The 17,079-nt window shown below is 33.0% G+C and overlaps 2 protein-coding genes and 1 long non-coding RNA gene across 9 annotated transcripts in view; 1 reads left to right on the forward strand and 2 right to left on the reverse strand.

Moving 5' to 3' along the window:
- LOC138321909 (A disintegrin and metalloproteinase with thrombospondin motifs 6-like) overlaps positions 1-2,628 on the reverse strand; it is a 33,036-nt gene extending 30,408 nt beyond the window's left edge. For 4 of the 7 annotated variants that reach the window (XM_069265938.1, XM_069265936.1, XM_069265935.1 and 1 more), the window contains exon 1: positions 2,436-2,627. In XM_069265938.1, coding sequence (XP_069122039.1) covers positions 2,436-2,498 — 63 coding nt within the window. In that variant the 5' untranslated portion in view covers positions 2,499-2,627. Of the gene's footprint in view, positions 1-2,435 lie in introns of all 7 variants that reach the window. The other 3 variants (XM_069265933.1, XM_069265932.1, XM_069265931.1) reach the window with 1 other exon arrangement.
- LOC138321910 (uncharacterized) overlaps positions 1-17,079 on the forward strand; it is a 45,823-nt gene that overhangs the window by 19,690 nt on the left and 9,054 nt on the right. The window lies entirely within an intron of this gene.
- LOC138321906 (uncharacterized) lies at positions 11,608-16,849 on the reverse strand. Its single transcript, XM_069265928.1, has 5 exons — positions 16,700-16,849; positions 15,825-15,934; positions 12,723-12,887; positions 11,862-11,908; positions 11,608-11,726 (listed from the first exon to the last, which is right to left on the reverse strand). The coding sequence occupies exons 1-5, from the start codon at positions 16,750-16,752 to the stop codon at positions 11,688-11,690; spliced, it is 414 nt and encodes a 137-aa protein (XP_069122029.1). The 5' UTR covers positions 16,753-16,849; the 3' UTR covers positions 11,608-11,687.

The raw sequence follows: 17,079 nt of genomic DNA on the forward strand, positions 1-17,079 counted from the left end.
TGTAAACGTTGATATTTTTGCGAGTACGTATTTTCGCGATTTGCGTCTGTGTATTTTTCACGTTAGATATAACTTCGGCCTTTTGACATCTTATATATTTACAAAACTCAAATTTTCACTTTTATAGTACATAAATGTATACTTACTACAATAAACACATGTGGAGTCATGGAAATGAATAATCGTAATATGTAATGAGTATGGGAATCAATATCCCTTTTCTATATCATTTGTATTCACTAGTGCTGTCATTATGATAACCGCTTAGTCCTAATACGAACTAACTTTTTGACTGGCTTTTTTTTAAATTTCAATTTGTTATTTAAATGGTAGGTATTTTAGGTTTATTTTGTTTACGTTCCATTAACATCTAGGGTCATCTAAAGACGTGCCAGGTTTAGGAATTGATTCAGAAACGTATTGGGACAAAGGTAACGAACATGCATCAAACTGTAACATAACTATCATTGATAATTTTGGTGTCATGAGTCAAACGCCATTCCTTAGAATATGACATGAAACACTACCATTTTGTATAGTTATGGGTATATTAATGGACGCCGGAAAGCATACACCTCTATTAAAGCAGATAAAGTTATCACCTGTTCTTAGAAGTATTTTATTTATTTTATTTTGAATTTGTGTCCGAAAAAAGCACGTTAAGATTTCTTCAATTAACTATCATTTTAAGAAATGTCAAAAGCAATAACCTTTTTTCTACAGAATACGTAACATCTATTAACAGCTTTCCAAAGTTTTAACTACCAAGAACAAAGTATTTCTTAAAATGACACAGAATTTTCTGACAAAATTTCATATTAATTAAATTTCATATTACCATATTTAGGTACACGCCATTTCTTTAGCAGTGATAATTGTGATCAGTTTTCCTTGTGTAGAGTTAGATGGGACAGATATAAATATGGGATTCCTTTACAGTACTTCAAACCTACAGTACAGTGATAATACAACGAAGAATCATATCCAACGTTGATAGAGATATTTTATACGAACGATAATTTTGTCATAGCAACTATTGTAAATTTGAAATAAGAGAAGAAAAAAGAAGAGAAAAGAAATATAAATAGGTTTAATGAAAAACTATGATAAAATTACGGGGCTTTGTATTAAAAATGATTTAGAAAATTATTATCGCTAAATTTAAATGAACAGAGGAGATCTTGGTAACGCTTTCATGCGTATAATGGAGGAAAATTGTGATTGTTCTTTCATGACTTTTTATTTTCATTTAATTTTTTTTCAATTTCAAGTCATAAAAAGAATTACAATGATTTATCAATATAATATCTTTTCTTTGTTTTTATACCAAATCCGACCTGGTTGACCGAATGTTTTTTTTTCTTCATAGCTTATATGAAGAAAGATCTGAGAATGACGCGAAAACACGAAGTTATCGTGACGTCACAATAGAGACAATTGTTTTGCGTATTGTTTTGGAAAAATAATCCCTTAGAAAATCAATGGAGTCGTATGTTTAAACGTATCGTATTTCATCAAGTAGTTTGAAAAAATAATTACAAGCATTGAATGGGTTTTTTTAATATCATAAGGGTATGAAATTAAAAAAAAATAGTGACATCAATGCTTTAGTGAAAGAATTATAGTTTATAAGCGATTCCCGGCGATTGCTTAATTAAAATAAGATAACCTACAACACTCCACCGACAAAAAATGACAATGGGATCAATTCAATGATATGATTAAATTAAATGTATGTCATTTAGCAAACATGGGTTGCCCCACCCATGGGGATTCTAAAAGTGAGGTTATTTTGAACGCGTCCTCGTCTAAATTCTACATTCGCGTTACACTTATATAACGTTACACTGCTAACATACATCAAGGTTACAAACAGAAAATCATCTTACCTCTACTTAGTACCGCCAGAGGATAAAACACAAAATAAAATAGATCCTATCTAAATAACTTTGCGTTGTTTATTGCAACAAGTCTGCGCCATATATCTAAATAACAGTTACATCGTTCTAGGATCATTTAGTGATTCTCTTAAGGCCAAACTATTTAGAAGGGAATTGAGGATGATGTGAACTGCATTGTTCAAGTTCTGACAGTATCACAATTTTTAACTGTTTGATGAAATTGAATTTAAAAAAAAATCAAAATGTACTGTGTACTAGAGAGTATTAATGCATTCATTTTCATAGTTATTAAACAGATTTTAAGATTTTGATACAGTTTCCACGCTTCTGCCATCAGGAATAATTGTATAACTGATTTTTTTTTTTTAAACTTTGAATTTATTAAAATTGACCGGGTCTTGCAATGAAACCTACACAATTTATTTGTTATCAGATCACGGCTCATATTTCGTGGTCATGTTGATGTTTTCCGAAATCACATTAACTTTGTTTCCCACAAAATAAACCAGTATGCGGTATGCCGTATTTCCTTACCTGATTAGCACCTTCTGCTAACACCAGAATCATCATCACTAATGCATATTGCAAACTTTTCATGTTTGTCACGAAAACGAAAAATCAATTATCCTTTGTGCATTTGAATCACTGAACAATGTTCTTGTTCTTCCCTGGTCCGGGAGAAGTGTCTGATGATTCTGACTGTATTAGGCCAATTCACTGGAGTAGTGAGGCATCTTATGGTCTTATATATATGTAAGACGTTAATTAAAGGCTATAAATTCCTCAACAATGCTCATTCATATCAGTTTGTAAATAATGGGGTAAGATAACGGCACCCTGCGTACCACCGTCACACAGAAGGCTATTCCTTATATCAAACCTAACACTCCTTGCTGTCCATTGGTCCATTCAGCATAAAACACCCACCCACCTTATCTCTCTTCCCCATCACTCCTTCATACGTAACGTGGGGTATCATCACGATACAACCTGTTTTCAAAACCTTGAAAAATAATTTAAAGTATGCTTGTACCATAAAGTTTTCTCAGTGGTTCACTTTGTAAAATTAAATTCTGAATTAATTGTTTCTATTGTACAAGCTGTGGTAATTATATATAGTTGGTCCAATTCATAGGAATCAATATGGTTCGGAATTAACGCTTGCTTGTTAGTGGAAATACGATGCTTCATATTATGCCATTATCTGTTAACACAATCAATTGTTTTTTGTTTTGTGTTAGAAGTACGAAGTAGTACTAAGGATTAGAATATTGCTGTTGCCCCTATTATCAAAATTTTAAACAACTTTTGTTACTGTCCTCTGTCAAGTATAAAGCGCTTTTATCTTATAATGTTTAAATATCAATTAATATTAAAGCATATTTCTTATTTCTAGTTCGTTTGTGTAAGGATGTATTTTGATAGGAATGACGTAAAAACATGCAATAGAAAATTATTGACATTAACATAATAGTAACGAAAAGTGGAAAAAAAAATAACATGTAGAAATAAATTGTGTTAAGCGAATCGGATGTGTCGCGATATCATTGATAAAGATGTAAATCTGATCACCAAAAACGTTACAGTTGTCTCATCAGAATTATTCAGTTCCCCTTTCAGGGATTCGGTCATCATTACGTAATTTCCGTTAGAAATTATGACTTAATCCTGATTTCAGCCCGATTCGTTTGATTGATGAAATAAGGACTCTTTTTTTCCGAACCAATATTTTTCAGATCTATAAGGAGATTTACGATACTTCCTTGTAGTAGTTCCCTTTTAGATAAAAGAATCTTGCCTATTACTTCATCCTCGATTTTATTAATTTAAAGATTAGATTTTGCTGGCGTTGCGTCAGTATTTCCGGTTTTTACTCCCTGATACAATTGTTTTATATGTACCCTATTGATCGCCATTTTACATATAATCCTTTAATTTTGAAGATTTCCAACGTCCTTTGACTTTTTGTATGTCGATTATTGACAACGGAAATTTAATATATAAAAATGACTTTTTTTTACTTTTTCATACCAAGATGACAATACGTAGTGCAATGAACGGGTGTGTAAACAAACATTTTGTACACTTCTTAAAACATGTATTTGTTTATGTTAGGTTTTCTAACACAGAACTGAATTTTGCATTGTAAAAATTAAGATTGTACATTTAGGATATGGAATTGTTAAAAGTTTTCGATGAAAAACAAAAGTTTACGTGTCCTAAACATGCTATCAAAATATATACTTGTACTGTCTTCTGTTGACGTTCATCGCATCTGTCCTGTCCAAGTATACGATAATGGCGTAGTATTTCAAAAACATAGAAAAGTCCTTTACAGTTTTCCAAATGCCACTTCTATCAAATCATTTATACCTGCGCATTCGCGTTATAAATTTCATTTTTTACTGAAAATCAAATTATAATTTCTAATGTCTTTGTTTTGGATTTAGTGTTTTGACTCAAGCATTTTTCTCTTGTGTGGCGCCTTTGTATTGTAAATTTATGCGAGGCAGCCCGGCTTTTGTATTTACTTTATTGTCGTAATGGTTCTGAAATGAGTTTTGTGAGTCAAGCAGGTTAACACATATTTTACACGAACACAAATAAACAACTAGAGTTTACGAGTATTTGAAAGATGCAGGGAGTGCACAGGCATTCAGTGGTACACAAGTGGGTGATAAAAACTGTAACACATTCAAAGATATAGTCAAAAGGTTTGGTTTATAGGTTTGTTCAGGTGCCCGAAATTAATGCCAAATGAAACAAAATATATCTCGTCTTAAAAATTGTGATTTCCAGGTTTCAAAAAATAGTAACGTTTCTTAGGTTATATAACGAGTTTGATACAGAAAGAACGATTTTCGAGTTTTGACAATACCTGGACAGGGTTATGTATATAGTTTTTACACTTTTTAGCCTCTGAATCCATCGTTGTTACTAAGAACTTAATTTTTGTCATTTTTGGCCTTTTTATTAATTTTGTCTCTAAAAACAATAGATTGCAACCTTGAATGAATTATTTACTGAAATTTTGATACATTAACTACATCTTTAGTAAAAAATATAGGTTGCTTAAAAAGCCAATATTTAAAAAGGGCCAATATGATATAAAATTTCTAAATGTCAATTTGCATAATTGATGCTTGTTATTTATGGATACCATGGCAGCTGCAGCTACAATGATACACAGCTACCATACCTAATGTATTAAAGAAATTCTCGATACTTAAAATTCAACAATTCAATCATTAAATATCAGGTTTGAAAATATGACAGATCTGTTGGCCAAAAAGGGCATAAACCCACATGGTCATTTCGTAATTATTTGATAAATTTATAATTAAAAATAATTACCGTTGCAATAGAATAAGTTAGATACTAGCAGTGATGGAGGGTCAGAAGTCGTTATTTATCGTCGTTCAGATTTTAACAACTGGTCGGTCTTACCTCTTACCGTCCGAAGTGAATTTGATCGTAAACGTTAGATAACAATATACACTTGGAACTTAAAAACTCTTAACAATTGGCTAAATAATATATCTAATTAGAAAATGTCTTTTAGACATGTACAGACAATTGCGACTTGTAGTACAAACGCAAATGTGAATACATTTGTATAGATATGATGGCGACAGTCATATTTAGTGTTGCCATAATGTCTTTCACTAGCCAACGGCTCAACCTGACTAACTACATGTTGTTATCAATAGTGTATAATAAGTTCAATAATTCCTCTTCGAGTCACCTACAGCTACTGTGTAATAAGATGTTGTTTTTTATTCCGTTTGTTTTTATTTCCCAAGAAAGAATTTACGTGTTGTTATACTACTTGAGTTTTTAGTATTTTCTAAATCACTTCTTATTGTTTTTTCTTGTCATAATGTATCTTCTTCTTAGACCAGGAAGCAGTCATTTAGGTACTTGTTCCACGGTCTCCGAATTCTTGAAATCTAATATTGCCCTCTTTGTTCCACCCGCTCACAATCGCTGATGGCACATCAATAAAACTCGCAGTATAATTGCATCGTCTAAACTCAATATGCAGCATTTTTGGCATTGAGCCATCAAGGTCATAGTAAAAACGATAATATTTCTTGTACATTTCTGTGATTCTGCATAGATTTTTAAACCATATAGATACCGTTTTAAACGTTGGCAATCAAGGTCCTCTGCGGTGTTATGCAAAATTGGTCATTTTTTTCACTCGCACAGTGGATAATCAAAACCCATATTTTTTTTCTAAAATTGAAATTAGGTAATTTATTCTCTCTTAAGCACTCAGAAATTGATAATGGATTTGTTCAACCAGCAATTCAAATACCAACTGTGATCTTCACAAAAGTACAGAGGTCAATTTTTCAAATGTCAAAAACGCACACGATGGTAATGTATTTGGCCCCCTCACATTTAAGCCGTAAAAGAAGATACATATGTTTGTTATAAATACATATGCAACTGTATTTTTCCTTCTTACGAAAGGACGTCCGTGTTCATATGTTTCTTAAGGATTACCATATCATTCTTAGCTGTACATTATTTACGATTATTCGGTAACTCACAAATACAAACTAGCCTGCGTAGTTGACTTTATATCCCTTAATCCGTTAAAAGGACTGTCTTGTATAAGGTACACCTTTAACATAAATATAACGCGCAGCAGGTCATCTAAAATGCATTAAATTGTGTACAAGTCTGTCTTAAACAATCTGGTTAGATCTATGTCAACAAATCCACCAAATATCTCCTTTACACAGAGATATGTCCTTCTATTTCACATTTACACTGGCATACAGGCGCCCCTCTATTAGGACACAACACAAAATTTTAGCACATTAAAAAGTTAATAGTGCAAAAAATAGCTATGCACAATATTATTTAATTTAAATGACGTTGAAGTTAGTATCTAACAAAACTTCAAAGGGATAGAAATCGTGATTCATTGGTTATGATTAATTCGACAGACAAAACACGAGGTTAACATTTACTCTTGTGACCTTATCACTTTATATGTATCATTGTTTCTTCGTGGAAAACAAATGTTTATCCTCTATGATTCGACCTTCATACATTTCTACGATTATTGAGATCTCTTTAAGTCGTAGCGTTTTAGAGAGGTGACTTGTAACTGGATGATTATAATGATAGTTAAAATTATCCCAAGCTTTGATTACACTTACATGATATAAGATAACATGATGGACACAATTGCTGTAGGGCGCTGAGTTATTGGTTTTTGTTTTTCTATTTATTGTATAGGACACATGTGCAACAATCACGATCACATGATAAATAATGTACAATAAAAATACCACATTTGTATAATATTTATATCATGTTACCACTTTTAGTTATGTGTGGAAAACTGCCTTGAAATTTTGATATTTTTGTCTACACCGTTAGAATAACTTCATTGCCCCGTATATTTACTATATGAAGTAATTCGTATCCTACAGACATACGTTTGTCAGGACCCCTTGTTACTCGGGATATACTGTTGACAACGTCCTTTGACCCATATTTAGTTTTATGCAGTATTAATTGAAGTGGGTTATAAACACAGATGCATTTCTGTTTTCCAGTTTATAAGTAGAATTTGTAGAAGACATTAGAGAATTCTGAAATCTAAAACCAAGAGCCTCTAGTCCAAACTTTAAACCTGGCGAGTCCTTTTAAGGACAAATGAGATTTCTAGAACTATCTAGATGGTCAGTTCCCTATTTAGAAGAACCCACGGAAACACATCTACCTGTATATAGTCTTGTGTCCATCGAGGACAATATGGTTGAAACATCAGTCTGCTAAGTTATCGGACAGAAAGTTAATAATACTGTTAATCTCGCCAATGTATTAGATACGTAGTCATAGAGCTGATAGTGAGGCGATTTCATTTCATTTAACATTGTACCAACTTCAGATCTACAAACAAAATGGTGATAAACTCACATCGGAATTTCACGTCTTCACTTTTGTATGTCAGACGCTTTTGTGTTGTAGACTGTTTATTCTATGGTAGAAGGACTGGACATTTTTCATATGTAGGTCGAACGATGTGTGTAAATCTTGAACTGTCGGAAATAGATGTCAATATTGGGTTTCAGGCAAAATATTGGATTCATTTAAATTTAAATGTACGAAAGGACCACTACCCTTCCGAAACGGCTAATAATTTTCAAAATGGGAATATTAAACGAGATTGATATTTTTGTGGAGTCGCAAAAGTTATTAGCTTACTGTTTATTCTACACTAATCATCACCTTCTGAACAATTAAATCAAAATAAAACAAATGTTAATTTTCATAACGCGGGTCGTCTTACGTTTCCCACCGTCCTCCTAAATACCGTATCACTGCGGCAGATGACTTGTTGTTCCATCGAAATAGGTTTTCTAGTGTTATTATTTTTTTTTTTGAGAAATTTCATTTTTTGTTTCGGAAAGTAGTTGACTTTTAATATACTAAAAGACATACACGTACATGTACTATTAATTCCAACAATATACTTTATATAGACCGAAACATTATAAAAGGATAGAGATTGCTTGGCAGGGTGCACTTTCAATCGTTAAATAGTGTTGTAATCCCTTTAAGTTATCGTAAAATCGTTATATAATCCCCTTAAATTATCGGAAAAATCGTGACATATTCCCTTGAAATAATATAAATTATCGTAAAATCGTGATATAGCCCCGATATCGCTAATATTATTTCATTAATAACGTTAAATGTCCAGCATTATATTTTAATAACCATACCACAAAGAGAGATATATAAAGTTCCCAGCCCTCTGCTTTTATTATATGTAGGTGTACTTCCATAGGTACAAACATCTGTTTTGATATTTTTTAAAAATCAAACCATAATAATTCAGGTTGATATACTTTGCGGCAACAACAAAGATGGGTGTGAACCGATGAGTAAGTGGAGATGGGGTGTTTTAGTATTTTATAAGGGTGTGTTGTTGAAATACATAACCACAAAGTTTGACAAATATAATCCATGTTTGTCTGAAATTTCGTGTGAAACAATATTTCGCAATTTATTACACACTAAATATTTAAATCGCCAAATAGGTATGATAATTCTATGCACGCCTTTGTTACAAATAAAATGTACCAGAATGTTTTCGTGGGAGTCTTAAGTTTATATCATATAATTGTTATCTATTAATGAAAATCAAACATGTGATATGCTTATTGGTAATAATAATTTAGCAGTTCATGCGATGAAATCACTCCTTCGCATTGGTGCAGTAAGCTTTGCTTTAGAGCAAATTCAACTTTAATCTAATTTCCATTAACAGTTTAACAGGGTACATCAAACGCCTTCACGTACAGTTTGTTCTAGAAATCAAAAACAACCAAATAGGAAAAAATAAATGTCCAAAAATAGAGAAACTAATTTTACGATGCTGTTTGTAACTTTAATGCCCAACAATTTAAAAGGTATTCGGACTTAATGGACTTCCTAATGAAAGTGATGAAACAGGTGTGAAAAATTAACTAGATTGTTGTGGAAGATTATTTTTAACTCTCTAAATTTGACAACATTTCCTGCCAAATTGAATTCAGCTGTTCTAGGATTCCATAGATTGACGTGCGGTTACATTTATCGCATAACGCTGAAAAAAAATTGTTTTAAATTAAAAAAAAAAAATCTCTGTTGAAATGTAAATACAAAAAATAACTTTTATTTTTGTTAATTACTGTTGTGTAAACTGCATTTGTTTACAAATATTACATACGCGCGTCATTGAAAATGTTTGTACAAAAATGTAATTTAAACAACAAAAAACAAGCGGGTCCTAACTTCTCGATTACATATTTACGTAATCATACTGACGATAATCTGACAATGAAAGCAGACTGATGATGAGTGATACTAATTTGTTTATAAGCACTACATTAGGTATTACTGTTCACTGCCATATACGTCCGGGGAGGATCAGGAAAGGAATGTGGAGAAAAACATCAAAGCGGTTTAAATGGCCTAGTACCACGCCTAGAGCCCATTGATGACCAGCGCTGGACGAGGGTATAATAGTTCTAAATGACAAGTAACACTCGTTTGATGGTTGTCACTATCATAACTTGCATGTGATGACGTAAATACTGGGCCTACCCGTCGTCCCTCAGAGGCGGGCTAGATAAGGTATCGCTGTGCACTATTGATCGTCTCTCCATAACTCACACCATCTCCAGGCCAAGGTATGTCTGTCTGTGTGTCCGCCGCGCCAAACACTTTCTCTTTCTCTCCTTCATTAAATCGTGACTAATTTACATTATTACCCATGTACACAGTTAGTAGCTTAGGTTTATTTTTCATTGTTGAAGGGATTATGCCGTACTATTTGAAGTTCCTGTATTCGTTTTACTGCATATACTGGTCAATGTCTCTTCCTGGATCAAAATTACCCTCGATACTCCAGGGATAATTATTACTGACGTTACATTGCCCCTGGACTATATCATAGTAAACCTGAATGCAGTTCAGAAGAAAAAAAATAACAGGTTTTGCAAAGACTTCCTTTGAATACTACAGTTAGAGCGAACTCAAACTTCTAAGTCACAGTCAACCACAGTGTACCGTAGTACGACTGTTTCGATGTACATCAAAGGACTAAATTACCTGTTCTATTCTCTTGCCTTAAGCTTTACTATGATATAGTCCAGGGGTGGATATAACGACAGTGACAGTAACCCCTGGAGAATCGGAATCATGCATCAAAACTAACTGTGTATATAATTACCCATTTTGTTTGTTCCATTGACCTTTTCTTCTTTGTTGAAAGATATTTCTTTGTCCTGCCATATTTTTGTTAGTTTTAATGTTAAAGATGCTCCACCGCCGACAGAGCAAAAACGATATTCATCATATTAACAATGATTGATGTTTAATCGTGTATATTTATATCTAATTAACACAAAAATTAATACAAAACAATCTATTTTACTTTTAGTGCATGCGCAATCAGCATTTCATTCCATATAAGCCATAATGCCATAGAATATTTTCTGGACGCAATTATTTTTTTGTAATATTTAATCTTGAAATAAAATGATGATAATGGTGTTTTTGATAGATAACATTCGTCAGCGGTAGAGCATCTTTAAACTTTGATGAGGCCGAGAGTAAGGGTACATCTTTATAATCTAGGAGTGGTCACAGACGTTTGTCTGTTGTCAATCATTGTTCTCTGGATGCCTTATTGAAACCCATCCACACTGAAACCATTCCTGGTATGCCCCTAGCCGCCGCCTGTTTGTGCCACATTGAAGTTTTTATGTCACCCAGCCTTTGTGCTTTCTCGACACCAGTCTTCTACTACCTCTGCCTAATTCCTGTCACCTTGGCATCAGTCATGTGTGTGCCTCATTTAAATCCTACGTTATATGCCCTAGTTGTTTGTACCTCATTGAAACTCGTTTATATATGTCCCCCTAGCCGTTTATGTTTCCTCGACACCAGTCCTTCATTAACCTTATTCATGTTACTTTGGTACCAGTCCTATATGACACCAACGGTTTGGTCCACTTGGAAACCATCCTCATAATATCCTGGGTATTGGTGTCTGACAACCCTCCACATATCCGACCCTAACTGTTGATGTTTTTATGGACGTACTTATCCTAGCTTATGATGTCTCCTTAGCATCAACATATTTTTGGAATTATCCAATAAAACAAGCAAATGACGAGTCATTCAAATGTTAGTTTCAGAATATTTTATATTATAATGACAACATGGTATATGATAACTATTTTTCCCGATCCTGAACTTCTGGTGTGTTTATCCTACTGGGTGCAGATGGGCAGTGGCGGCCATCAGCTGTAAAGAAAAAAAGGAAAGTTGTTTTCAGAAGTAAGAATTAACCTTCCGAAAGTCTATTGACTTCATTCACGAATATTATTTACGATAACGTTTGTAAGTTGACATTGGAATGTCTAAGTTATGTGTATTTACCTTGGACCAGTAGTTCACAAACTCGTCCTTGGTCACACGACCATCCCCTGGAAGAGTAAAGACACGTCTTAACAACACTATGGAACATTGATATTACTCATCAAAATAAACAAATAAAATAAACAGTTGCAATCTGTAACATCATCTGTGTTGTCATATTTATATTTCTTTGGAAAAGAATTCCAAATTATGTTTTTGTTATATTTTAAACATTCTAATAATAATGTTATTTCAACTAATGAGTCGCATTACAAAGAATAACCATGTACAATATTGTCTACAGTTTTCTAAATACATTACTTATTTTGCATTAGGTAATTTAGTTATATTTTTTATTTTGCAATGTCAACTACCAATTTTTGATATCTATGGTCGACATCATCATCTACGAAATTTATTTTCTGAGTTTCGTCATTACTTCTTTCAGAAGAAGAAGCGATGAAATTTTTTTCATTTTGTCTCCGTCTTATCTGATACATTTTACTCTGAAATTGTGTCGAGCGATAAAATATGCATTTGTTAGGAGATCAGGAGGTTCACGCTAGAGGTTATCTCCCTTTCTGTGTTAAAATTCCACATTTTGTTCATCTACATATATACACTGTCATCACAAAAAAGTCTTATCTTGATCTTTAATTTCATCACAAAGACATTTTGTAAGTTACTCCTTACAGCGATATGATTATCCTCAAAATTTCTGTAGAAATTAACTTTAATTGATTTTTGAGTTTTTTCTCAATTAACTTATTACTCCGCTGATTTAGCCAATCAAAAGTGACTTTAAACAAACTGCAGCATATGTCAAGATCAGCCAATGAAAATGGCTATTACACTTAAGATTAGATAACACAATAAACTCACCGCTCGTGTCGAGTTTATTAAAGTAAGCCTCGAAGTCGGCTAAGTCTATGTGGTGGTCCTGGTTACTATCGTAATCAATATACAGTTCCCGTCCGAGATCGTGAAGATCAGGCGTGTATCGGTCAACAAAGTCCATAAACTCCACTCGGCTTACTCGGCCATCACCTACAGATATATCAAAAAAGAAATAATTAATTAATGTTTACAGTAATTATGGAATTGCCCAAGTATAAACCATACATACGAAGCTCATGATGTCTTAACCAAAAATATAATTCATAATTGTAGACTTCCTTGCTGGAATACAATGTTTATGAATTACATCAATTGGCTTCGCAAAATTGCATGTGGAATTTTCTTTAAATTGAGGAATGTTCATGGTTTTGAAACGTGATCAAACGGAGTAATTCACATACAGAGGATGAGCTACTTTAGAAAAATAACAAAAACTGTTAGGTTCGACATCAAAGGGCTTTCCGACTCTTCAGCATTCATGCGCCGTTGCTCTGGACAATATGACAAATACTTTCAAATAAAACAGTGATACCATCATCTCCTCCTGACCGGTCAGTTATATGGAGGATGTATATGTTGATAATTAAGGATTAAATAGAATATGTTTTTTATGATATGGACACATAACAACAAAAATCTGAGTGTACTCTTAATAAATCGCAAAGCGATATTTTTGTGTTATATCTACATATTATAAAATACATTCAAATAAATTCTTATAATTCAATTTACTAACGATAATGTATTCAAAATTCCGAATTAATTTATGGATTCTTTATTTCTATGAAATCATTACGCCGTTATATTAGCCAATCAGAAGCAACGTTACAAACGGCGACGCCATTTTTTCCTTTATTGACTGATAAAAGTATTTTTTAAGCCATTGAAAATTCTTGTTACAAGCAAAATTGAATTATTGGATGATGAAACAAATGAAATCAATACTTAATCAATCAGTGTTATAAGCATTTCTCTACCATCTAACAAAAAATAATAATAAACAGAAATTTATCCAGTAGAACTCCAAAGGTGACATTGATGTGATGCCGTTATTTAGTTTAGAGTCCCAGACGTTGGTCTACTCTTTCTTTGCACATGCATAATAAATCATGTAAACGTTATTGTTTTGTTGCAAGGCATATTACTTAATTATTGTATTATTACGGTAAAAGCACGGATTCATCTTTTCGCTGGGTTGTTTCATATGCATTTTCGGAAAAATAATATGTAGTACAATAAAACCTTCTTCAGACGAATCTGTAAGATACGAATTCTTGCTTATTACGAAGTAAATTCAAATCCCCGGCTTTGACTCCTCTTTATTTAAACTTCTTTGTATAAAGAATTTGCTTATAACAAATTATCATTTATACGAAGTGATTTCGTGGTCCCGTCAAGCAAATATTTGCTCTATAGCAATTTTTTCCATAATGTTGTTCTGAGAGTGTTGATGTAGATTTGATTTAAAGTGAAACTTGGAGCCAAAAGGGGAAAACTAAATAAAATCAAACAAGTATACAATTCAATATTGATAATGGATAATCTGCCGAAGAAGATATTATTGCCAACTTCGGAGTTTGTGAGTGAGCTTAGTAACAACGTTGATTCGGTGTGCTGTCAGCCTATGACTTTAATTAACTTTATAGCGAATTTCTGTTTTAACGAATTATTTCGTCTGGTCCAATGGGTTTCGTTATAGCAAAGTTTGACTGTATATAGTATTTTGCTTATCGTCTTATATATTGACATGTTACAGTGACATTTTGGTTTCTTCAATACCTAATGTAAAATTAATTACTTGTATCATATACATGTATTTCCATTTTACCTTATTTCAAGACAATTAATATATCAACGAAGGTAATTTCGCGACTTTCGGACTTAGTGAACTATTCGCATGCGGATTTTTTTCGGCAAACGATACATCTGCAAAGTCTTTATAAATGAATTATCACATTAAGTACCAAACGTCATGATACTAGTATTATTTTTGCGACTGAATGGCATTTGAGTATTTATGGTAAATTCCCCTCGTGTACACAGTGCATAGCTTTCATATAATAAAATAAAATTCTTTACGGTGTATGACCATGGACACTATCCGCTGTATCCAGTAATTCTATAACACATCTTTGTAGCCATTAATTGGGTAACAGCTTAAACCTAATAACCTGTATTACACCTGTAATCTGTAAAGTATTTAAACTTGTAATTGGTACACTACATTCATGCCTGATGATCTGACATTTTTCCTTTGTTCATCACAACCCCCAGTAAAGCTAGCAATCATTTTAGAATCAGTTTCCTATTAACACTCAAAGTATAGGTTAAATCTATTTAATAATCAACACATTATATTTGTCCTTGCGCTCGTGTAGCGTTGTATAGTATTGAGTGAATGGCAATGAATCAAGCATGAGTAATCAATATTTTTTGTAGAATTTGAAATGTCACTACAACATAATTGAAAGGAAGTGATTGAAAGACGTAATATTAAGGCATAACTATATAAAATATCACTCCACAAAGATATCAGGCAAACAATTTCACACTCTACCCGACAGAGGGATAATTTTATCATATACTATACTTTACTACAAATGTATATCATCCTGGCTTCCAGTTTGAGGTTTTGAATGGAAACACTAGTTTTCTGTTATCAATGCTTATTTTACAATGCATAAATATAAATTCACATTTTTTCATTCAATATATCCCCGAATGACGTCCAAACTTACACCTGTAAAGTGATGACGGGGAAAGTGGCGTACTTAATCTATTTTTACTGTGGACATACTAGCTCCTTAATTTATGGAGACGTGTTGCTAAAGGTCCTATCAAAAGCATAGTTGCGATTAGCGAGTGTATGTGTTTTGGGTGGCTGTGGTACGTGGTGCGTCTATAGTTGCGATTAGCGAGTGTATGTGTTTTGGGTGGCTGTGGTACGTGGTGCGTCTATCATAACAAAAAACCTCTTTGTATTTCCCAATCTATTATGATATCTTACTTACGTATACTACTGAAGCGAGCTCACTGGAGAAGTAGCTTACCTTTAAATACTGATATAGTGCTTACTTGATTACCTACCGTTCTCGTCGTACTTTGTGAAGCTGCTCTCGATCTCAGTCCTGGATACCTCCAAGTCACCATTTAGGTCGGTAGTAGTGAATAGCTCAGTGGCCATCTGAGTAAAGTCCCTGATCACAAATAGAAATTTTAGTTTATCTATTAATTTAGATTATAACAATATTATGTCTAGAGATGGAATATGTTGTGTTATGTTCACTGCGCGCATACGTTGTGATTAAACCATCGATATATCAATGTAGGTCACTGATCAAAAAATCATCTATTGGTATAAAAAAATGCTAATTTAAACTAATATATTAAGGCCAAGCAAAACAACCAGTAATAAATCCAAATCAATACACTCCACAATACATATCTGAAACTGACGGATAATTGAATGAAATAATAAAATTAATTACAGAATTTACCATTATTTAATCACTATACCATAATCATTATTAGGGCTTTTAACCAATGGTGAAAAGACCAATTGTTTTCTTCACGTTTCTTATTCTTCTTCACACAAATGGTATTCAGTACTTGTATAAATGAACTTCATCACAGCTGTTTTGTTAATATAGGACTTATAGGTAGGTAAACGTTTGAATCAAGAGTAGAATTAACTGAAGGCAATAGAATTCACAACATGGAAAAGATAAAAGATACGTCAATATGTAACTAGCACGGAGCTAGAAAAATGTCTTTCGTGGTACATTAAAAAGATAATATATGAAAAGAACTTTGACGTCTTGCTTCTTATGGTATCGCATGGTAAAACAATAATTCCTCATCGGCATGGATAGGAATGTAAAGTTATCATCCAGAAAAAAATGCTTGAAAAAGACATAAAATATGGCTTCTGTAGTAAAGAGAGTAACTTTGTAGATACTAACGAAACACAGTAGACCTCGGTCATCCATAGTACCAGAATAACAAGCAGCTTCATTATGTCCTTTGTGTTGGTGTTGTGATCGTCAAAATGGTAATGTGAAGTTCTAGAACAAGATATAAGAAGTCTGTCTTATCATTAGCTTTGTCGCAGTCGTGACGTTCATTGCTAACCTTCTTACACAATATCTGACCCTCAGATATCAATAATGGACAATGTACGACAGCACTGCGATATTCATACACAGCAATGCACGTCTGTTTCACTTTCCGACGGTTCACAATTGCACCTACTGATTATATGCAGCCGTTTGCTAGAATCAGATGATTTCGTAAACACAAAATGTAAAAGCATACTCATATGAAAACATAAAAAAATGTAAAT

This window comes from Argopecten irradians, chromosome 4 (genome assembly GCF_041381155.1).
Source record: "Argopecten irradians isolate NY chromosome 4, Ai_NY, whole genome shotgun sequence".
In the NCBI taxonomy this organism is placed as follows: domain Eukaryota; kingdom Metazoa; phylum Mollusca; class Bivalvia; order Pectinida; family Pectinidae; genus Argopecten; species Argopecten irradians.